Genomic DNA, 23,307 nt, shown 5'->3' with positions numbered 1-23,307 from the left:
TGTGTGTGTGTCTGTACATCTGTAATCCACATAACCCGAGAACCGTTCGCCCCACCGACTTCAAATTCGACACACACGTTCCACACACCCACAGGGAGTGCAGTGCCCGGTCTCGAGTCGGTCGGACCCACGGTTGTCCAGAACCGCCACAAAAGGCCCTTTTCATTTGGCGGCCATCTTGAAAAATGGTGGCCATTTAGTTTTTTCAAGTGGACAACGTACTTTTCTGAGAGAGTAGGTTCTGAAGCACTTGTGTACCAAATTTGGTGCTTGTACCATAAAGTGAACGATCGTGTCATTAATATCCTCCACTACAAGTATCTTGAAAAAAAGGAACAGCCCCGTCATCAAATTTGCTTCCGAGATCCCAGATCCCAATAAGCTGTGAAACAATATACTCAGCACCTAAATAAAAGGCTCTAAATGTCCGTGCTGCTCCAGTCTCTTCTCCTTATGCAACTTTGATGTCCCTGCACCTGTGAAGCACCGGATCAGCCGTTTCAGGCTTGAGGCGCGTTGGTAGACTCCCTTTCAAGCTGTGAAACAAATTTGTGTAGCAAGCTTCTTGGATCTGGCAGCGTCAGGTTACACGGGAAGGTATTTACAGTAAAAAGTGTTTGGAGCCCAGGGCCATGGGAAGGTATTTACAGTAAAAAGTGTTTGGTGCCCAGGGCCATGGGAAGGTATTTACAGTAAAAAGTGTTTGGTGCCCAGGGCCATGGGAAGGTATTTACAGTAAAAAGTGTTTGGTGCCCAAGGCCATGGGAAGGTATTTACAGTAAAAAGTGTTTGGTGCCCAAGGCCATGGGAAGGTATTTACAGTAAAAAGTGTTTGGTGCCCAAGGCCATGGGAAGGTATTTACAGTAAAAAGTGTTTGGTGCCCAAGGCCACGGGAAGGTATTTACAGTAGGAGGTGCTGAACGTTTAGGAGGGGGTGCGCGTGCTAACACGCAGAAAAGTGGCTTTTACTTTCCGTCTCCACACGCAAGTTATATATGAACAAACTGACACAGGCAACTAACCAGGATAAAGCACTGATACTGTGATACAGCATATTTATTAGGCCTAGTAACAGAATTACATTATTATTATTTTTCCTCTCCGGTTAGGGCAGGGGTCAGCAACCCAAGATGTTGAAAGAGCCATTTTCGACCAAAAATAAATTCAAAATCTATCTGGAGCCGCAAAGAAAATGTACGCATTATAATGCAGCTTGCCAAACTTTATTATCTCCCGGGTTGCAACGAAACTAGCAGAATTTAGCATGCTTTCATTGGAAATGTCTTTCAACGTCACTTTTTTTGTTGTTTGATATAGCTTCTCAATGCAGTCAATCTGCATTGGCTGTGAAGGCGAAAGCCTCTGTCCACGAACTGTTAAATCCTCCGTTTTTCGTCGGCTATCTTTATTTCTCTCCCTGTAGAAGCCATAGCGTAGCAGGCAGCAGCCTCACACACCCACCGGTTTGTTTATAATAGACACCTGGCTGGCACGGCACTGAGTGTGTCGCATGCTATGACGCAAATTTTAGTTTAGTTAAGTTTTCCAATTTTGTAAAAATGTGTAGAATAAATATTAAGAATGCTTGTCACGTTTGGCCTCCTACAGAAACCATAAATGAAAAATAAGTTATTGCTACTTTTAATGCTACAGGGAGCCACTAGGGGTGTGCTCTAGAGCCGCATGCGGCTCTAGAGCCGCCTGTTGCAGACCCCTGGGTTAGGGCAGTGCCTGGGGGGAGGGGGTGCTCCAGCCCCCCCCCCAGCACCCCTACTTCCATCAGCTGTGGGTGTGGCTTATTCGTAGTTGATTTATTATGGCGTTGGACTTGACTCTGATCATTCTTTTGTGCAAAGTTTATAATCGAATCCAATTAAACTGAGTTAATCAGAGTGCAGACCTCCGCCAAGCCGTGACGTGCATCCATACCACACCCCCTTTTAGAAAAAGGTTCAAGAGTATTTTATTCATTCATTTACTTTATGTTAATACTGTATATTCTTGCGTGTGTGCATGGCCGTAATAGTCAACCGACACGTCCGGTTGACATTGCACAAATTGTCCAGAAGTAAAATGGGCTGACTCACTCACTCACTGCCAAGCAAATGCAATTCAGAAGTTATGAGAAGTTAATCAGTTCGACTTTGCCCCATGACAATATTTCTTTAATTATGCATCCAGGCTATGGGATCAAGCTTCCCTCTGAAGGCTATGACCCGGATCTAGCCAATCACAGAGTCACAGACATACAAGTTATCTGGGTGCGAGCCGACGAAACGGCAGCCAGATGAGTGGGCATGGGGGGGGGGGGGGGGGGGGGGGGGCACCTGAGATGTCTGGCCACCTCAGTGTTAGATAGGAAAAATAAAGAATAAATGTATGCTTTGGAAGAATGGATGGTCTGAAATAATATAGGCCTGACGTCGAAAAAAAAAAAAAAAGTATTCTGAAAGAATATATATTCAAAGATGTGTGCCGCATTTTGACGCTCGTAGCGCGCCACTCGGTGGCGCGCTACGAGCTTGTAGATCTGCTATTTCTCAATAGCTAAAGTATAACATAATGCTTAGTTAAAACACCAAAAGGGGTTCCTCCCCGTCCAGAATGGCTTACATGATTTTAACTTGAACATTTAAGGCCTAATATAGCCTAGTAATATTTCAACAATTGCCATTGCCTATTGTCATATGCCATTTAAAACAATAAGTTAAAGGGTAAATGTAGGTCGGATAATGATGTATCGTGCATATTCACTTCATAAATACTTAAGTATTTGGTCGATAAACACCTACGTTTCACACTTCACAAGCATGCACACACACACACACACACACACACACACACACACAGGTCTGCGGTGTGATAATCACTCACCACACTTTGTCAACTAATGTGTAACCTAGCAACACTACAGCTAAGAGAGATGTTGGCTGCGGGGAGAGAGAGAGAGAGAGAGAGAGAGAGAGAGACTGTACAGTATGTACATAAAATGGTAAAAAAGAGTGTGGTTGAATGTGTCTACTTGACCATATGTATGAGACTTTTGTGCATGCAGGTTACAGTCAGGGGTAGGCAGAGAGGGGGATGGGTAGACTGAGAGACAGAGAGTTGATTGGTATATGGTTACAGCAAGTCTGTGTTGAGTCAGTGTTGTTCATTTGATACAGACCTCCACAGCCCAAGCATGCACACCTACACGCACGCACAGACACAGACGGTGCACGCACGCACACACGCTGCACACACACGCTGCGCACGCACACGCACACACACACACACACACACACACACACACACACACACACACAGAGTCAGGTACCCGACCCGTTGTTACAGTTGGCAAACACCCCACGCAGTAAACAGTCTCATTTTTCACAAACTACAAAATAGTGTACAGTATTTTGTTGCAACAAAATTTAAAGTATAGAGACGTTTGTGACAGGTATAATTAAACCACGTTATATTATGCAGATTCCGTACACAATATTCCAATTATTCCATAATTCCATGCGCTCCAGCTTGCAATAGGCCCCCCAGCAGGTTATATGCCTTGGGAATTCTGTCAATGAAATTCCTCATTCAAGGTTCTCACATATAAGCCAGTTGGATTAATGCAATTCACCACATGAACCCTATATAGCATCCTTATTCCGGGCATGTCGTTATAATGTGAGAAAATCGGTTAACATTTGCCAAAAAATAGCCGTCATTGTGTCTCATTGCGACATGTTACTACTGCGGGGGTTAGAACTATTGTTGTACCCATCCCCCCCCCCCCCCCCCTCCGATTCGAACCCACGTCTCCTGCACAAGTGCAGACATTTGACCTCTGAGCTGATAGAGCCTGCCTGCTTGTTTGCGGGAGAAATGTGATTTTGACCTTCGGGCAGGCAATATTATTATTACCACCAGTCATGTCAAACCAGACACAGCATCTAAATGTCTCAATAGAAGAGACCAAATACAACCACCCCATATGTACTACTAGTCCATATACCCGTTCGGGGATATGACATATATATAACCCATTCTGACCTGAGATCAGATTCATACGAGGTTTCCACTGGACACACACTGGTCTGATTAATATACCTCTCTCTCGGCTCTCTCTCTCTCTCTCATTATTCGCCTCTGACACTTATATATATAACGGGTGTTATAGCCAATCACAGTGCAGAGAATGGCACACCTTCCAGCCAATGACATAGCGGCCAATTGCAACGGCGATTTCGGTGCCATACATGGGGGCATTTTTCGGCACCTCAAACGGGCACCACCAATTCATGCCCTCAAAGTTTGAGGACATTATACCAAAATGATTAGTTAACCCATTCTGACCTGAGATCAGATTCATACGAGGTTTCCACTGGACACACACTGGTCTGATTAACCCATTCTGACCTGAGATCAGATTCTAAAAATGTCAGTCGTTCTTCGATTTAAAAAAAATAGCAGACCTACAAGCTCGTATCGCGCGCGCTATGAGCTTGTAGATCTGCTATTTTTCAATAGCTAAAGCATAACATAATGCTAACACCAAAATGGGTTCCCGCGCAGAATTGGTTAACATACTCTATACCATACAGGAAGAATTTACATACTCGAATGGATTAATGGAAAATAGAACATGAACCTTTTATGCACATCGTTTCAAAACGCCACACAGAACTACACACGCTGTGTTGTTGTGTATACAGTAGGGTGCGTGCGACACGCATAGTCCTGCCTCGCGTATATAAACAAGACTCACGCTGAACAACAAACAGAAATATGACACGCAGAACAGAGTGGACAAATCAATCGGATAAAGTCCGATATATACGGAGGACGAGATCCCACACACACGCGCGCCAGCGTGCACACACACGCACACGCACACGTTCACCGATATATGGATACCCCACCGGCAGTCCGGCACTGCAGTGTAAGACCATTATACACACATTTAAGAGAGATAGAAAGGAGGAGGAGAAATGATGATGAGAGTGGTGGTGGAGGTGGTGGTGGAGGAGAGGGGCGAGAGAGAGGGGGGCCGGTGAAGAAAAGCTAGAACAGCTTGCCGCATTGTCAAGGACACATCAAGGGGAGATTGAGAGAGAGGGAGAACGAGAGAGAAAGAGAGATGGGGGGGGGGGGGGGTTGCAAAATGTGAGAGATAGTGGAAAAAGGAGCACGTACAGTACAGTACAGTACAGCGAGCATGGAGGGACAGATGAAAGAGAGAAACGGAGGGAGAGGAACGGCAACGGAAAGTGTATGGCAGGATGCAGCAAGCTCCCATTACTTAACATACTGTATAGGACAGTTCTCCTTCTAGTTTCTACCTGTCTCTCTCTCTCTCTCTCTCTCTGTGTGTCTCTCTCTCTCTGTCTCTCTCTCTCCTTTCTGAAGCCTGTCAAAAGCTGCCATATTGCCACACAAAGTCCCCAGAAACACTGGCAATGACGGATGATGACTCCATGCAGTCAAGCATGGAGTCATTCTAGGATGATGTCTCACAGAGTACGCACGCGCACGCACACACGCACGCACACACGCACGCACGCTCACTGCACAGGGACTGCTGAGACCGCCACTGAATTTGGCCAACCGCGGCCTGTGAATTGCCGTTCCCCCTCGTCGACAACCAATCGCAAAAATCCAAGCTCCAAAAAGTCCAGAGCTGCATGTGCATTGGTGGAGTGACATCACCTGTTGCCGGGCAGAATCACCCAGGGGCAGGAAGGAAGGAAGGAAGGAAGGAAGGAAGGAAGCCCATGCAGGACCTGATATTGTCATCTCCATGGAAACTGACTCAGCGCATGCAGGGGCGAGGTGGTACAAGGGGGAGTGAGGGCACACAGACGGAAGTAGATGAGGTGAGGAGGGGTCTCGAGGTGAGGAGAGACGTGAGAGTGAACTGTAAGCCGGTTGTTGAGGTAAAACAAATGGTGAGGGATGTTTCTTTTCTTCATACTGGTGGTAAACTATAGAACTTTGGCCTGCCTTTTGCTATATGTGTCTGTGATTGAGTCAGTGTGTTGCTCTGTGTGTGATAATGTGAACTCTGTCTGTCTGTCTGTCTCGTTCTTGTCCGTCCGTCCGTCCGTCCCAGGTCTGAGCGGAGACCCGGCGGACCTGGAGCGCAGGGTCCAGACGTTTGGCCAGAACTTCATTCCGCCGAAGCAGCCCAAGACCTTCCTGGAGCTGGTGTGGGAGGCCCTGCAGGACGTGACGCTCATCATCCTGGAGATCGCCGCCATCATCTCCCTGGGCCTCTCCTTCTACCAGCCCCCGGGGGACGAGAGCGAGGGTGAGTGGAGGGAGAGAGGGAAGGAAGGAAGGAGGGAAAGCCTTGGGGAGGAGGTTGGATATTCCACCGGCTTTCCTTTCAAAAAACAACTGAACGGAAAGTCTAGAAGCCCCGCTATAGCGTTCCACCCCATTGAGGCTGCATCATGTGCTGCTCCTTATACTAACCTGACTTTGCCAGATTGCGGCAGTATTGAGTTCACCAGTTCCTTCCTCCTCCTGCCTGCATCTGGGATCTCTCAAGCAGAAAACGATGAACCCCCGGAAAGCAGCGGGACAAACATTTGATATCTCCATAATAATTCAGAGTTGTGTATATAGTCTTGTTATAGGTTGTGTTTACATTTGCGCTGTGGCAGCGCTTCAATATGTCATGAGTCTCCTATAGCGGCCTCCTCCGGTCAGAGTTGGACCGGAGTACATCATCTCTCTAGCCTGAGAGTTCCCAGACTCTCCCTGCTGGCAGAATGCAAATGTTGTCCAGCAAGGTTGAGCTCCTTACACCCTTACAACAGAAACCTCTGCTGAAGGGTGACAGTTAGAGGAAAGGTTCACCAAAAATCTGTATCGGATCCATCCTGCAAATCCGCTATTAGATTATATAATGACATTTTGTTTAAACTTTGGCAAGAGTGTGGCGTTAGAAATGTTCATGTTTCATGGTAATCCACCCTGTGAGAGTCTTTTGTCATGGGTGGCGCTCATTGAAAACAGTATAGGGTTCATCCTCTGCATGGTAAGTTCCATAGCATCCAGCCACTAGATTTCAATCTATCTATCTTAGGAGGACCAACGTGTTGGACTGACAGGGACCTTTTCAATTCAACTAGTTAACCAATTCTGACCTGAGATCAGATTCATACGAGGTTTCCACTGGACACACACTGGTCTGATTATAACCCATTCTGACCTGAGATCAGATTAAAAAAAATGTCAGTAAAAAATAGCAGACCTACAAGCTCGTAGCGCGCCACTCGGTGGCGCGCTATGAGCTTGTAGATCTGCTATTTTTCAATAGCTAAAGCATAACATGATGCCAACACCAAAATGGGTTCCCGTTCAGAATGGGTTAAACTAAGCTATTTATTTATATCTCTGCTGTCAGGAAGAAACCACCTAACTCCAAAATATTCATTTTTCAGGAAAATGAAAAATATGTTCTTTCAGAAAATGAAGAAAACCTTCTAACGTTTAAAACAATGCAATACTGCCCCATCAAAGTTGGTATTTTGAACATATTATCAATCAACTTGCATGAGAGGGGGATATGTGGTGGAGTTAGCTGCTTTAGCAGACAGTTTGAGGGTCCAATGGAGTTAAGAGGTTTTGTCCCGAGCACTTTTTGATACTTTTCATTGGTTCAATATTATCTTTTTAATCCAACACACAGATTTAAAGGGTGTTCAATAGCATTGATTTATGAAAATAATAATAGTCCTCAAAAATGTATTCAGGTGGTTTCCTCCTGACAGTTAATGATTCATCTTTCACTGGTCTATTTTTCCACAATAACCATTCCATATAAAAGTTTTTTGACAACTTCTCTAACCCATTCTGACCGGGCACCCATTTTGGTGTCGGCATCATGTTATGCTTTAGCTATTTAAAAATAGCAGATCTACAAGCTCATATCGCGCCACCGAGTGGCGCGATACGAGCTTGTAGGTCTGCTATTTTTTGAAAAATCGAAGAACGACTGACATTTTTAGAATCTGATCTCAGGTCAGAATGGGTTCATCAGACCAGTGTGTGTCCGGCGGAAACCTCGTTATGAATCTGATCTCAGGTCAGAATGGGCTAAACACCCCATAGAAATATATTGTAATGTATTTTTACAGTTCATAAATAATACTGTTTATGTCAACTTTTGTTGCATTCCAAAATAACCTCGCGGGTGCTTAAAAGTTTAGATCATAGGTTTGAAACAGAATTATTCAGTAGTAGAAACCTTTTGCTGTCGCCTCACAGCTAGAAGGTCCTGGGTTCGATTCCCGCTCGGGGCGCTGTGGGTGCTGCGGCGGCGTGTTTCCTCCTCCGCGTCATCAGTGCCCATATACCCGAGGCGGGGTTGGCGAAAGGGCCTTTCTGTGTGGAGTTTGCATGTTCTCCCCGTGTCCCCTAGGGTAGGTACCCTCATGGAGGGGAAAGGAACTGGTTGGAATAACGTGTTAATTCCTTCCACGCGCTACGTCCAACCAGGGAAACTCCCCCCTGTCAGGTGTAAAAGGAGCAACTTGGACACTCAGGCATGAAGGAAGCATGAGTTCAAGTCCGTTGCTCTCCCCTTGTCCCCCATATATGGGGACAAGGTTGGCGGAGGGTGTGTAGAGCCCAGGATCACATTAGATAAATTGACACAGGAGTGAAAAATGGGTTACAAAAACCCACATGAATGAGGGAGGATCTCTATTATGTCTTCAACGGAAGTGCAGAGAATGTTTGAGAGACATGCAGGAGCTGAAATTCCCTAAAAAAGGTTCACTTTTAGCACAAAAAAAAACTTAAACGTAGATCCGCTATTATCGAGGCGCAGCCCCGCAGTCTTTACCTAATATATACTGACGAGGCGGCGTATGACCATGGATTTCGATAACAAATCGTTTCAACACAAAAAGTTTCAATTTCAGGATAGTTCGGAGAGCAAAGGCAAATTCTCCTGAATGGTCTGGAGAGGCCAGTTTTCTTTTTTTTTTGAGTGGTGCAACCACTCCAAGGAACAGCAATGTCCGTGTTCACCTATGCGCCGTATGTGACGTTAACCCACCTATGTGACTATGAGCACCAGTATGACTATTAGTACCAGTAGGGGCGCTGTTGTGCCAGAAACACAGAGAGAGAGAGATAGTGCTGCACTGTTGCCTGAGAGAGAGAGAGAGAGAGGGGAGGGGGGAGAGAGAGGGGAGTTGCACCACTCAGTTCACACGGGTGTGATTTTTTAACCCATTCTGAACGGGAACCCATTTTGGTGTTAGCATCATGTCATGCTTTAGCTATTGAAAAATAGCAGACCTACAAGCTCATAGCGCGCCACCGAGTGGCGCGCTACGAGCTTGTAGGTCTGCTATTTTTGAAAAATCGAAGAACGACTGACATTTTTAGAATCTGATCTCAGGTCAGAATGGGGAGAATGGGGACCAGGACCACTGGACACCAGTGTGTGTCCAGTGGAAACCTCGTATGAATCTGATCTCAGGTCAGAATGGGTTAATTATTTACAGACAGGGAGGCTCGAGCCCCCTTTGATGTCTATTATGTGCACGTGCCTTGTCCATCCATCCATCCATCCTTCCGTCCGTCTGTCCGTCTCCTCCCCCCGCAGCGTGTGGGCAGGCGGAAGCGGGCGCCGAGGACGAGGGCGAGGCGGAGGCCGGCTGGATCGAGGGCGCGGCCATCCTGCTCTCGGTGGTGTGCGTGGTCCTGGTCACGGCGTTCAACGACTGGTCCAAGGAGAAGCAGTTCCGGGGCCTGCAGAGCCGCATCGAGCAGGAGCAGAAGTTCACCGTGGTGCGCAAGGGGAACGTCATCCAGATCCCCGTGGCCGACCTGGTGGTGGGAGACATGGCCCAGATCAAATACGGTACTATAAGGAACCTTTTCCAAAGCTATTCCAGATTGAATGAGTTTCATAATCCTGGATCTGAGCATAAGCTATAGATGCCCCACGCAGCTGGGTTGTTCAGTATGTTTATTATTAGGAGCCATGTGTGGATGCACTGCCACGTCTGTTGTGTTTTGGAAGGGTGACCAATGACCAGGCCATGTTGTGTTGTCTTGTCTTGTCTTGTCTTGTCTTGTCTTGTCTTGTCTTGTCTTGTCTTGTGTTGTCTTGTCTTGTCTTGTCTTGTCTTGTCTTGTCTTGTGTTGTGTTGTCTTGCCATGCCTTGCCTTGCCTTTCCTTGCCTTGCCTTGCCTTGCCTTGCCTTGTCTTGTCTTGTCTTGTCTTGTCTTGTCTTGTCTTGCCTTGCCTTGCCTTGCCTTGCCTTGCCTTGCCTTGCCTTGCCTTGTCTTGTCTTGTCTTGTCTTGTCTTGTCTTGTCTTGTCTTGTCTTGTCTTGTGTTGTCTTGTCTTGTCTTGTCTTGTCTTGTCTTGTCTTGTCTTGTCTTGTCTTGTCTTGTCTTGTCTTGTCTTGTCTTGTCTTGTCTTGTGTTGCCTTGCCTTGCCTTGCCTTGCCTTGCCTTGCCTTGCCTTGCCTTGCCTTGCCTTGCGTTGCCTTGTCTTGTCTTGTCTTGTCTTGTCTTGCCTTGCCTTGCCTTGCCTTGCCTTGCCTTGCCTTGCCTTGCCTTGCCTTGCCTTGTCTTGTCTTGTCTTGTCTTGCCTTGCCTTGCCTTGCCTTGCCTTGTCTTGTCTTGTCTTGTCTTGTCTTGTCTTGTCTTGTCTTGTCTTGTCTTACACACATTTGTCTTGTTTTTGTTTCAAAACTTGATTCAGGTTATGTGGTTTGTATCAGTGTCGCTTCCATGTTAGCATATGACTATGCAACTTTTTTATGCTACCACAATATTTTACCACACCTTTTGGTGTTCTAAATTAACCCTTCTGGACGGGAACCCCTCTTGGGGTTCAGTATGTACAGTATTCCAAAATTAAAAAAATAATGATGCTGCTATATAAATATTTGAAGTTTTTCAGTCCAAAATGGGTTAATATCAAATTGTCTAAATTGTCAAATATTTGAAGTTTTTCAGAAAACTTTCAGGAGCGGTCCAGGCACCTTGGCTGGTAATCCGGTCTGGCAGTGTGGCCGCGGGTTCGACTCCCGATCCCGACGGCCTTTACTGCATGTCTCCCCCCCCCCCCCCCATCTCTCTCCACAATTCCTGTCAGCCCTACTGTCTGTCCCTCCATAGGAAATATGAAATAAAGGCAAAAGCCACAAAAAAAAAACATTACAAAAAAAAGGTACACAGACAAACAGACAAGGCGGTTAAAACAGTTTCTATGACAACGGGTATTGCATACCAGCTTCCCAACTTGCATCGTTCCCCAGTAGGCCGGTGCAGGCCGACAGCGACGGGCACAGGGTTTAGGGTTATAAACCCTGTTTAGGGTTTAGGGTTATAAACCCTTATAATCTTACTCTGATCTCACCATATCTTTTTTCCAGGGGACCTGTTGCCAGCTGACGGTGTCCTGGTCCAGGGCAACGACCTGCAGATAGATGAGAGCTCCCTCACCGGAGAGTCTGACCATGTCAAAAAGTCTGCAGACAAGGACCCCATGCTCCTCTCGGGTTGGTTCCAATTAATACGTTTCCACAATTATTTTGTAGCTTGATATTCAGGGACGGATTAACCCCCCACAAGGGCCCCTGGGCCGGTACATCTTTTGGGGTCCCCTAGTGCGCGTGCGCGCAGAACTTTCCTGTTTTTTGTGTTTTTATCAAATCTTTTACCTAAATGTAACAAAATCAATGGCCAATGTAGGTCCCCAGGAGCTTTTTCCAGGGCCTAAAACTCATTACAGAGCATTACATTTTCCCTGGGAGCCAAGGGCCCCATGGGCCACGGCCCCAATGGCTAATTTGGCCCTGTTGATATTACAGGTAATATATAATATTTGGTGTCAGGAAGTGCCTTGCATAATGTGTTTAGGTCTGTGCACAGCATACATTAAACCTCATTTTACATAGGGTGACTGAACAAAACCAAACCTAGACTATATTCCGCCCTTCCCCACTCAAGCCATGCATTGTTAGTCTCCCAAGCCAAACTGTTGCCTCCCACAATTTTCAACTGTTTCCGTCATACATTCCGTCAGGATCACTAAAGCTCTGAAAATGATCAAGCCGTATAAAGCGGAGTGACACCTTCCCCACGTCCGTTTCATCTTTACAGTCACACTCATTTATCTCAATAGAAATATAATCCATATACAAAACAGATGATAGCTTCCTGTCTCGGATTTCGGGAGGTGTATAGTTCCAAGATTCTATATATAGCATTTTGGAGATTGTGGAATATAGTGGCGAGAGTCACTATTCATCATACAACTGTGTTGCGACTAACCAAACGTTTAACTCTGACCATTGTCAATTGCGCTTTTAACGTTTGTTTAACTAAATCTGTGTATAGGAGGGGCTATAGTGCCCCTCAAAAACTGTATCGCCTTTCCCCCCATTCCAGCCCTTGATGCTGAGGGCCAAGCAGGGAGGCATTGGTGCCCCGTTACCGTTAGGTATAGTCTTTGGTATATGACCCGGCCCTGGGGATTGAACCCCCCCGGACCACTTTACTATACGCTGGTGTAAATAAACCTGAACGTATACGCGTGCATGTATTGTGTTTAGGTACCCATGTGATGGAGGGCTCTGGGAGGATGCTGGTGACCGCTGTGGGAGTCAACTCTCAGACAGGCATCATTTTCACACTGCTGGGTGCCGGAGAGATAGAGGAGGAAGAGAGTAAAGAAAAGAAAGGTGAGAAAGAGCAGGGTATAACTCTGGGTGTTATTGGCAATACACATTATTATTTTTATATTACACAATCAAATTGTGTAATATGTGTTCATAATGAATAAACAATGCAATGAACTCTCTCAATGGACTTTATTTGTGCATCTACTATGATTATTTATATCGTATAGAATTGATGGTATTTTTGTGTGTGCTATATGGCAAACATTGTTCATCCGTCATTCATGTCCGCTGGATTGAAAACACGAGCGAGCGAGCCGAAAGTCCTTTGCACTGCAGAGTTTCCGGGTATGGCTCGTTGTCTCGTCTCCTGCAGCGATCGTTTTCAATCCGCCCCGCGTTTCACGCTGTCGTATTATAGATTTTGCATTTTGTTAATGCATCACAGCAGGGATAAATGTCTTTGTTCCTCCGAGTGGGACGGACGGAAGGAGAACTGACTAAGAGGTCTTATCCGAACGTGCACAACAAGGTGCCGACAGAGAGCTGACATTTAGATGCTGACTCCTCTCCTCACATGTCTCCACCACCCCCCCCCCCCCCCCCATGAATACTGCAAACTGCTCTCCCAAATGTTCTAGTCATTTGACATCTGTGTGCGTGCGTGCGTGCGTGCGTGCGTGCGTGCGTGCGTGCGTGCGTGTGCGTGCATGCATGTGAGAAAGAGGGCGAGAGAGAGAGAAAGAGAGAAGGGGGAGAGAGAAAGAGATACACACAAATGCCTGACTGATGTCAAATAAGAGCTCGCACGCACGCACACACACATACATATACACACACACACACACACACACACACACACACACACACACACACACACACACTCCCATCTGAGAATGAGGCTGCAGATTGAGAGAGAGAGAGAGAGAGAGAGAGAGAGAGAGAGAGAGAGAGAGATATTCAGGGAAGGCGGCATTAGCCTTTGTTTTGCAAGTCAACATGGCCAGAGTGGAGATGCACATTGCAGACCACATTCAGACCAGCCTCAGCAAGCACACACACACACACACACACACACACATGCACACACATGCACGCACATGCACGCACGCACGCACACTCACACACACACATTATAAAAGGCACTTAAACGTTGATGCCATTACTGGTAGTGCACCCACCTCCATCCATATCATATACCGCAGTAAGTACTTGTTGCCCACGTGCAGGAGAATGCATTGGCATTCAGAAATAGAGAGGAAAGGTTAGCAAGTGACCCACCCTCCCTTCAAACCCACGCAGGCACACCCACAAAACACACACCCGTCTACAAACATAATTTGCTGTTTTGTGGTTGCTTTTTGTCTCCTTGCCCTGGGCTGGGACGAGAGGCAAATGAGCTAACTAACTAACTAGCTGCAATCACTTTTAATAGTGGGCATGTCCCTGTAATAATAAACAATTAATGAATGGTGGTAAATTGTTTGCGGCGCACTCACTCAGCGCAGCAGCAGCCTCGGAGGACAGGACTGTTAAGACACTCGTTTACTGGAGATAATAATTCATAGAAATGTCACAACTTTGTCTTCATGTATAGACCGATTCCGTAGCGGTTTCATGGTCGCAGCCTACGTATTTCCTGTAGGCGGACTCGACGTAGCTGCGGGGGTAAAACCCTCACCAGGCGCACCTCTTCCACTACAGTGAACGGCAGAGTGACTGATGTTAGTTTGCCTCAAACTTTACTCCTTTACCTGCTTTTTTACTAACACTAACATTACAAAGATGCCCAGAACATCGAGATGAACCTGTGTAGTTTATGGCTGCTCCAACAGTAGTGGCAACATAACAAATAAAATAAAACGGAATGTCTAATATCCACCGCGATGGCTGAGACCAGAGCCATTGAGTAATGGTTGAGACAAAGCAGTGAAGAATCCTGCAAGATACATAATTTCAGTCTTACCCAATACCCAATCTTTCTGTTTTATGAACACAAGGCTGCTGTATTTTATACCTCATACTAAGCATTTAAAGTATGAGGTATAAAGTACAGCAGCCTTGTGTTAATAAAACAGAAATATTTGGTATTGGGTAAGACTGGCGTTATGTATCTTTCACTGCTTTGTCTCAACCATTGCTCAATGGCTCTGGTCTCAGCCATCGCGGTGGATATTAGACATTTCCGTTTTATTTTATTTGTTATGTTGCCACTACTGTTGGAGCAGCCATAAACTACACAGGTTCATCTCGATGTTCTGGGCATCTTTGTAATGTTAGTGTTAGTAAAAAAGCAGGTAAAGGAGTAAAGTTTGAGGCAAACTAACATCAGTCACTCTGCCGTTCACTGTAGTGGAAGAGGTGCGCCTGGTGAGGGTTTTACCCCCGCAGCTACGTCGAGTCCGCCTACAGGAAATACGTAGGCTGCAACCATGAAACCGCTACGGAATCGGTCTATATAGAGGAGCTTTGCTAACAGGACTGTGTGGTGTTGTTGCCCATTTTGCTCTGCCTTTCTATTCAAAATGGAGGAAATCTGCTGCCATAAATGTTTCCTTTAAGTCATTTTGGGGCGGGAACCCCATTTGGTGTTTCAAGCATTTATGTTGTACTTCAGCTAAAATAGGGAAAATGTGGCGCAAATCTTTGAATACATTCTTTCAGAACCAAAGTTTTTAACTCAAATATTGGCTTCTGGGAGGGTCCCTGGAACAACATATTTTCAGATGGTGGTCGGAGGCCAATTACATATAATATTGGGGGTCCTTGACATGAAAATGTTTGAGAACCACTGACACAGAAACATGGGGTTTTTCAGAAAACTGTCGGGATTTAGACGACATTTGTAGAATCGTTCCCAGGTCTAAATGGGTTAATGTAGTCGCACTACAAAATTCAAAGATTTGAAGTCTTGGGCGCTTAACATTATCTCCTCACGTGAACACCCCCGAATCCCCTGCTTTCTCACACGTTTCTCTACCGCCCCGCCCCGCCCCGTCCCGTCCCACAGAGGAAAAGGCTACAGATGACTGTCACAACACAGTGACCAATGGTACGTTAGATTATCCAGCTGTATGTCCTGCCCCTTTTCACACTCCTAAGCCAATGAGTGAACCCCTAGTGAACCGTGCAGTGACATTGACCAAACCAAATCCCTAAACATAAACATTATTATGTATGTGTCCGTCCTTGACCCTGTCCCCCGCATCCCTTGTTGTGAAGTACGTGGGCTGTTGTTTGATTTTTGGCAGTTTTGTTTGAAAGTTTTGTCCTCTTGAAATACTATTCAAGTATTTAGGATCACGGTTTGTAGACATACGTATGCATCTGAATACCCTTACTCCACAATGTCTGTCTCTCTCTCTCTCTCTCTCTCTCTCTCTATCTCTCTCCCTCTCTCACTCTTTCTCTCTCTCTCCCCCCTTCTCTCTCCCAGGAAAACAACCTGATGGAGCTGTGGAGAATAATCAGAACAAAGGTACTGAAGCTCATGACTTCTGTGTGTGTGTGTGTGTGTGTGTGTCTGTGTGTGTGTGTGTGTGTGTGTGTGTGTGTGTGTGTGTGTGCGTGCGTGCGCGCATGTGCACGTGTGTATATACATGAATGAATGAAATAATTTATTTAAGTGTCATGCCACCTCTTCATGCCACCTTTTCATACAGTTACAATTATTCAGGTATCAGTTATATGTATTGTGCATGTGTGTGTTTGTGTGTGTGCGTGTATGCGTGCGCGCACACACACATAATATGTCCTGTATACATGTGTGTGTGACGTGCGTGCGTGCCCGTTTCAGCCAAGAAGCAAGACGGGGGTGTTGCCATGGAGATGCAGCCGCTGAAGAGCGCAGAGGGAGGGGAGGTGGAAGACGAGAAGAAGAAGAAGAGCCACGTTCCCAAGAAGGAGAAGAGTGTCCTTCAGGGAAAACTCACCAAACTGGCTGTTCAGATTGGCAAAGCCGGTGAGTCCTTATATATATTATGCTACACAAACTAAACTTTATTTACTTTGATATACTGTTATGTTGTTTTGATTTGTTGTATGCTGTGTCGTACGCAGAAGCCAAAGTGCTTTAGGGCATGGGTTCCCAAAGTGGGGTCCACCGGGGGTACCCTGGGGGTACCTGAGGGAGTTCCAGGGGGTACCTATAGCTCAATTAGAGATAGTTAGGAACCAAATGGACCCTTATGGGTCTGTAACTCACTCTCTGAGTTAAATTAACAGTCGTTTTTACACTATAAATTGGGGTACCAGAGATAGAAATTCCATTAAACCGGGGGTCCGTCTCTGCTAGAGCCGTATAAGAATCCTCCCTTATCGGGGTCACTGGCATAAGTTTTCAAATGGGGGGTCCGTGGCCTAATAAATGTTGATTTGGGGGTCGTTTGACACGAAAAAGTTTGGGAACCACTGCTCTAGGGGTGGCAGGACCATGAGGTTAATTCGTTCCCTCAGAGATAAGCCCAGTCCATGCTCCTTCCGACCTCCAAACTGTTCTTTGGAAAGAGTGGTGATATAACTACAAATTGAACTTGTGCACCTGCAGATGTCCCGAGTCTCCCAAGAGTTTGTAAAGCCTACATTTTCAGACTCTTTTTGTGACAACATGGTATTGAACCAATCCGGAGGTGTCAGGCCAACAAAAGCATGACCAATAACACTATAAAAACAAAAACATTGCTGAATGGAAAATGGAAGATGGAAGATGGAAAATATACCAATAAACTACCAATTAACACCAAAGATTAAGAGTAAACGGGTAAAGAAACAGATGGAACGTTGGAGAGGATGTTTTTTTTGTTTGTTTTTTATGTTGTTGATTGTTGGCGGCGGTGGGTCAGGGGTAGAGTGGCCTGGATGGTAACCGTAAGGTCGCCAGTTCGAACCCGGGCTCCCCCAGAGTTGGTGTCAAAGTGTCCTTGAGCAAGACTCTGAACCCCTAATTGCTCCCGATGTGCTGGTTGGTGCCTTGCATGGTTTCCGCAGCCATCGGTGTATGAATGTGTGTGTGACTGGGTGAATGTAGGCTAATGCACAATCTATGTAAAGCGCCTTGGATAAAGCCGCTATATAAATGCACCATTTACCATTGTTTCAAAAAATTAATACATTTTAAGTGACAAAAAAAAAAGGGTTAGGTTAAAATCATTAGCACATAAAGTAACTAAAAACACTTTCTGGGGCTGAGGTTAGAAACTAAAAACACAAAGCTGCTTTCCGGGGCTGAGGTAATAGAAACGTTTCTCTCTGCTCTCCGTATTGCATGAAGCTCAGAGTGTAACATCACCTCTGTCCAAATGAGCTTTCAGTCATTTTATGGATTACAGCTTTAAATGAACATTGTTTTAATTGACAGTGACAATGCTATAAATTAATATTGGCATCTGCAGCCGCTCACACGCTAATTACTGTACAACTGCAAGCCACAAAGGTTTACTATCCGGAAACAGCTTTTAAATCACTAAAATGATTACAATTATAGCTTTTAAATGCCAAGAAATGTGACAATTCATCCCACTGTAGATCAGCTGTTTTCTTTTTTATGTGACCCACATTAACATAAACACAAAACCGGGTCACGTGTTCATGAAATCGTCCAATATATTAGACATAAAGTTATGCGGAAATATTATTGGATGCTTGGTTTACAGGATGTGCATTTTCAATGTTTTTCATAACCGTTAGCCAAGAGCCTGTTCCACACCACACTGCCTACACTTGTATTGTGCAAGAGAGAAATGGGCAAGATTAATTGTGACTGACCGATCCTCTCTGAATATCTCCAAACAGGCCTGGTGATGTCAGCGATCACGGTGATCATCCTGGTTCTTTACTTTGTCATCGAGACGTTTGTCGTGGAAGGTATGTCCATTTGAATTTGGCACGCACGCACGCACGCACGCACACAGACAGACATACACACAGACACACACACACACACACACACACACACACACACACACACACACACACACACACACACACACACACACACACACATACACACACATACACAGGCAGACACATCACACACGCATCGCGTGTTGTCAGTAAATGTAAACATTTTTTTTTTTTACTGTGCTCAGTGGGCTGTTAAATGTTTATAATTAAGAGTAATATAACAAATCAAGTTGTAGGCTCCAAGCTGTTTAACCCATTCTGACCTGAGATCAGATTCATACGAGGTTTCTGCCGGACACACACTGGTCTGATGAACCCATTCTGACCTGAGATCAGATTCTAAAAAATGTCAGTCGTTCTTCGATCTTTCAAAAAATAGCAGACCTACAAGCTCGTATCGCGCCACTCGGTGGCGCGATATGAGCTTGTAGATCTGCTATTTTTTAAATAGCTAAAGCATAACATGATGCTGACACCAAAATGGGTGCCCGGTCAGAATGGGTTAAAACCCATTCTGGGCGGGGACCCCTTTTGGTGTTTGAACTAAGCATTATGTTATACTTTAGCAATTGAAAAATAGCAGATCTACAAGCTCATAGCGCGCCACCGAGTGGCGCGCTACGAGCTTGTATAGTATAGGTCTGCTATTTTTGAAAAATCGTGAAAATGCGGCACAGATCTTATTTCGACGTCGGGCCTAAATAAATGGGTTAAAGTATAGTCAAAGTTTGATGTTGGAGTGGGATAGACTGGTGTCGTGTTTGCGTTGCTACAGGTCGTGCGTGGATGGCAGAGTGCACTCCGGTCTACGTGCAATACTTTGTCAAGTTCTTCATCATCGGAGTCACCGTGCTGGTGGTCGCTGTGCCTGAGGGCCTCCCACTTGCTGTCACCATCTCTCTGGCTTATTCTGTTAAGGTACGCATATGTGTGTGTGCGTGCGTGCGAGCGCATGCCCTGCTTGTGTCGGTGCGTGTGTCAGATCTGGTTCAAATAGTGCAAATAATTGAAAATGTTCCTATATTTATCTACTAGCTAAAGCTGGAGTAATGCAATGCCAGCAACGCATGCAGTGAAAGTTTAGGCTGTCTGAAAGCCAATTAATTTCATCCGATGTTGCAGCCTGCACCACCAGGTGCCCCAAGTAGGTTAGAAATGCTAAGAATTGCCTGACCCAGATCTATGTGTCTGTGTGTGTGTGTGTGTGTGTGTGTGTCTGATCATGTGACATGTGATTAATACTTGGTTGCGCGCCCAGTTGTGTGCACCGAAAATTGCAGATCTAGAAGGTGTGAGCGCAACATTGCACACGACCAAGTATAGCAGGGATATTGCATGTCCTCTGTTACTCCCCACTGAGCAATTTTTGGCTTTTAGACACTCTAAAAAATTAAAGTTTTTTAGCAGTCTAGGCTTAGATTAGACGTTGAAACGACTGTCAGCTGTCATATCAATAGTGATCCCCGTAAAAAATACATGCTTTTACAACTAATTATTAATGCAGCCTCACAACTGCCGACGCCCGACGGCTATTTTGGCTATCGTCCTGTAGCCTATTATTCCTCTATAAAGTCCGAATGCATTCACACCAGTAACGAACCGCACCGTGGTTCGTTTGGAAGCGAACCGAGTCCGGCCTTTTTTAGCGGACCATGGTTCGTTTCTTTGATCCGCACCAGAGTTCGGATGCATGTTCACACAAACCGAACCAAAGGGGTAAGCGGACCATGGTTCATTTTAAACGAACCAAACATGTCCGGTGTGAAAGCGCCCTTAGACCTTGATTAGACTGGTAAAAAACTTCATTGTCTCCACCAGGCCGAAGGCATGTGGGGAGAGTATGTTTTGCACTCCGTCCGTCCGCGTGTGTGTCCGTGTGTGTGTCCGTGTGTCCGTGAACAGCTAATCTCGGCCACCGTTAACCCGGTCGATGCCATATTTTGCACACACACTCCCTGGATGCCAACCATGAACCTCTGCCCCAAACTTTCCAGAACGGCCTGTTATAGCGCCACCAGGAGGCCGCTTTGTGCAAAACAAGTTTTTCAATGCCATATTTTGCACACACACTCCCTGGATGCCAACCATGAACCTCTGCCCCAAACTTTCCAGAACGGCCTGTTATAGCGCCACCAGGAGGCCGCTTTGTGCAAAACAAGTTTTTGCACAGTACACCTACAGATTTTGTCCAAACATCACGCAAATTGGTACACAGTCTCTCTAGAGCCATTCAACGAAACGGGTCTTTCACATTTATCAGACTCCATCCTGATTGGTTAAGATTGGCTTCCAAAGTTCACAGGAGTGCTCAGTTTCAAACAAAATGCTGCAAATCATGAACACATCGCGTGATTTCCGTGAAATTGTGCACCCACATTCCCACTAGGCCGAGGACGAAATGCCACATGAACAATTTCAACTCAGCCTCAAGGTGGCGCTATAACTGGCCGAAAAGTGATTTTACCTCTAACTGCACGGATCTGTGGATAACCTGGTGGAGACCTGTGCCCGGAAGGGCACTTTTTTTTATTTCTAGACTATTTTTACCCCAGTTTTTAGACAATTCTTTTTTTGCCATTTAGACGTCTATTAGACTACAAAAATGCTCAGTGGGATCCGTCTCATTAAACTTGTGTGTGTCAAATGAACAATAATGACTGCAACCCCGCCCCCACTCACTCCTTTCTCCCCCGTCCCTCCTCTCTCTGTCCCTCCGTGTCCCAATCTGCCGTTCGCCCGAATCACCGCCCGCTCTCTGTCACTTGTCACCTGTAGAAAATGATGAAGGATAACAACCTTGTGCGCCACCTGGACGCGTGCGAGACCATGGGGAACGCCACGGCCATCTGCTCGGACAAGACCGGCACCCTCACCACCAACCGCATGACTGTGGTGCAGACTTGGATAGGTCGGTGCAAGTCACTTTAAACCTGACGTCAACCTTTTCAGACGTGATAACTTAATATAAACTGAAATGAAACGGAATCCAGTGGCTTCCTTGGGAATCAAACAAAACCATTGGTATATGCTTTGGGAAGTGGTCAGCGGTAATGTCAAGAGTCTGGGGGTCGGGTATTTTGTTTTGTAATGCAATTTATAATAGCCCACCCCTCACCCACCCCCATCTAATAAACGATGAGAAGACGACGACGACCATGACATATCTTTACTGCCAATGTGACTGAAGTTCTGTTTGATGTGGCCCAGGTGACGTGCATCACCGGGAGGTCCCGGACCCAGGCCAAGTCAACCCCAAGACTCTGGATCTAATAGTCAACGCCATCGCTATCAACAGCGGCTACACCTCCAAGATCCTGGTGAGTGACTGTTACGTTACGACCTGGCTCGCATAAGGCCGTAACCAAAAAGGAGTGGAAGTGGAGGGAAGGTTTTAGAAGTGCACAAAGTAATAATGTATTATTTTATGAACTGAACAACTGAAACATATACGACACATGGTGGTGTATCTACGTAGTAGTGTGGGATGTTGAATAGTGCAATCTTAACCAAAGAGCCATCAGGGGAAGTAGAGAGAGGCATTATAATTATACCTACGCACGCACGCACGCACACACACACACACACACACACACACACACACACACACACACACACACACACACATTCACACACACACACACACACACACACACACACACACACACACACACACACACACACACACACACACACACACAGTCCCTGACAGGAGAGGACAGGCCAGGCCAAGTGGCCGTGACAGTTTTATGCAGTCATAAATGTATTGATGTAGAGGTGCACTGAATCTTATTCTTCACTCTTTGTCCTCCGTCTCCGTTTATCTTCCACCCTGACTTCTGACGTCCACCATCCCCAACATATCCCCCTCTGTCTACCAGCTCAGTGGCCTTGTGGTTAGAGTGTCCGCCCTGAGACTGGGAGGTCGGGGTTCGATCCCCGGCCGGGTCATACCAAAGACTGTAAAATGGGACCCAATGCCTCCCTGCTTGACACTCAGCATCAAAGGGTTGGTTTGGGGAGGGGTCAAATCTACTAATCAAATGATTCCCGAGCGCGGCACGGCTGCAGCTCACCGCTCCTTGGCTGCAGCTCACCGCTCCTTGGCTGCAGCTCATCGCTCCTTGGCTGCGGCTCACCGCTCCAAGAGATGGGTCAAATGCGGAGAACAAATTTCACTACAGTAACGTGTGTGACAAATCGTACGAATTTGACTTTGACTTCTCTCTCTCTCTCTCTCTCTCTCAGCCACCTGATTCGGAGGGGGGTCTCCCGAAGCAGGTGGGCAACAAGACAGAGTGCGGTCTCCTGGGCATGGTGTTGGACTTGCAGCAGGACTACGCTACGGTCAGAGATCAGGTCCCTGAGGAGAGCCTCTACAAGGTAGGGATCATAGGGAACTATTCACCAGTGGTGGGAAAAGTACTCAACTGTTTTACTTATGTAAAAGTATCAATACTGCAATTTAGAACTACTTTGTTACAAGTAAAAGTACGGAATTAAAAATGTAAGAAAATTATCAGCATCAAAATGTACTTAACCCATTCTGACCGGGCACCCATTTTGGTGTTGGCATTATGTTATGCTTTAGCTATTGAAAAATAGCAGATCTACAAGCTCATATCGCGCCACCGAGTGGCGCGATACGAGCTTGTAGGTCTGCTATTTTTGAAAAATCGAAGACACTTTTAGAATCTGATCTCAGGTCAGAATGGGTTAATAATGAAACTGTCAGGATGTAATAGACATTTTTAGAATCTGATCT

The 23,307-nt window shown here is 45.9% G+C and overlaps 1 protein-coding gene across 1 annotated transcript in view; it reads left to right on the top strand.

The window, feature by feature from the left end:
* Nucleotides 1-23,307, top strand: part of atp2b3b (ATPase plasma membrane Ca2+ transporting 3b) — a gene marked incomplete at both ends in the record, with an annotated part of 60,181 nt that overhangs the window by 3,217 nt on the left and 33,657 nt on the right. Inside the window, 11 exons of the mRNA XM_083768839.1 lie at nt 6,096-6,293; nt 9,612-9,869; nt 11,397-11,522; nt 12,579-12,707; nt 16,081-16,122; nt 16,441-16,605; nt 18,435-18,506; nt 19,321-19,463; nt 21,321-21,453; nt 21,753-21,862; nt 22,791-22,925. Of these exons, the coding sequence (XP_083624965.1) occupies nt 6,096-6,293; nt 9,612-9,869; nt 11,397-11,522; nt 12,579-12,707; nt 16,081-16,122; nt 16,441-16,605; nt 18,435-18,506; nt 19,321-19,463; nt 21,321-21,453; nt 21,753-21,862; nt 22,791-22,925 (1,511 nt within the window). The remainder of the gene's footprint in view (nt 1-6,095; nt 6,294-9,611; nt 9,870-11,396; nt 11,523-12,578; nt 12,708-16,080; nt 16,123-16,440; nt 16,606-18,434; nt 18,507-19,320; nt 19,464-21,320; nt 21,454-21,752; nt 21,863-22,790; nt 22,926-23,307) is intronic.

Source organism: Protomyctophum parallelum, assembly GCF_964188405.1.
Source record: "Protomyctophum parallelum genome assembly, chromosome: 7".
NCBI lineage: Eukaryota > Metazoa > Chordata > Actinopteri > Myctophiformes > Myctophidae > Protomyctophum > Protomyctophum parallelum.
This window is presented reverse-complemented; position numbering and strand designations above follow the sequence as displayed.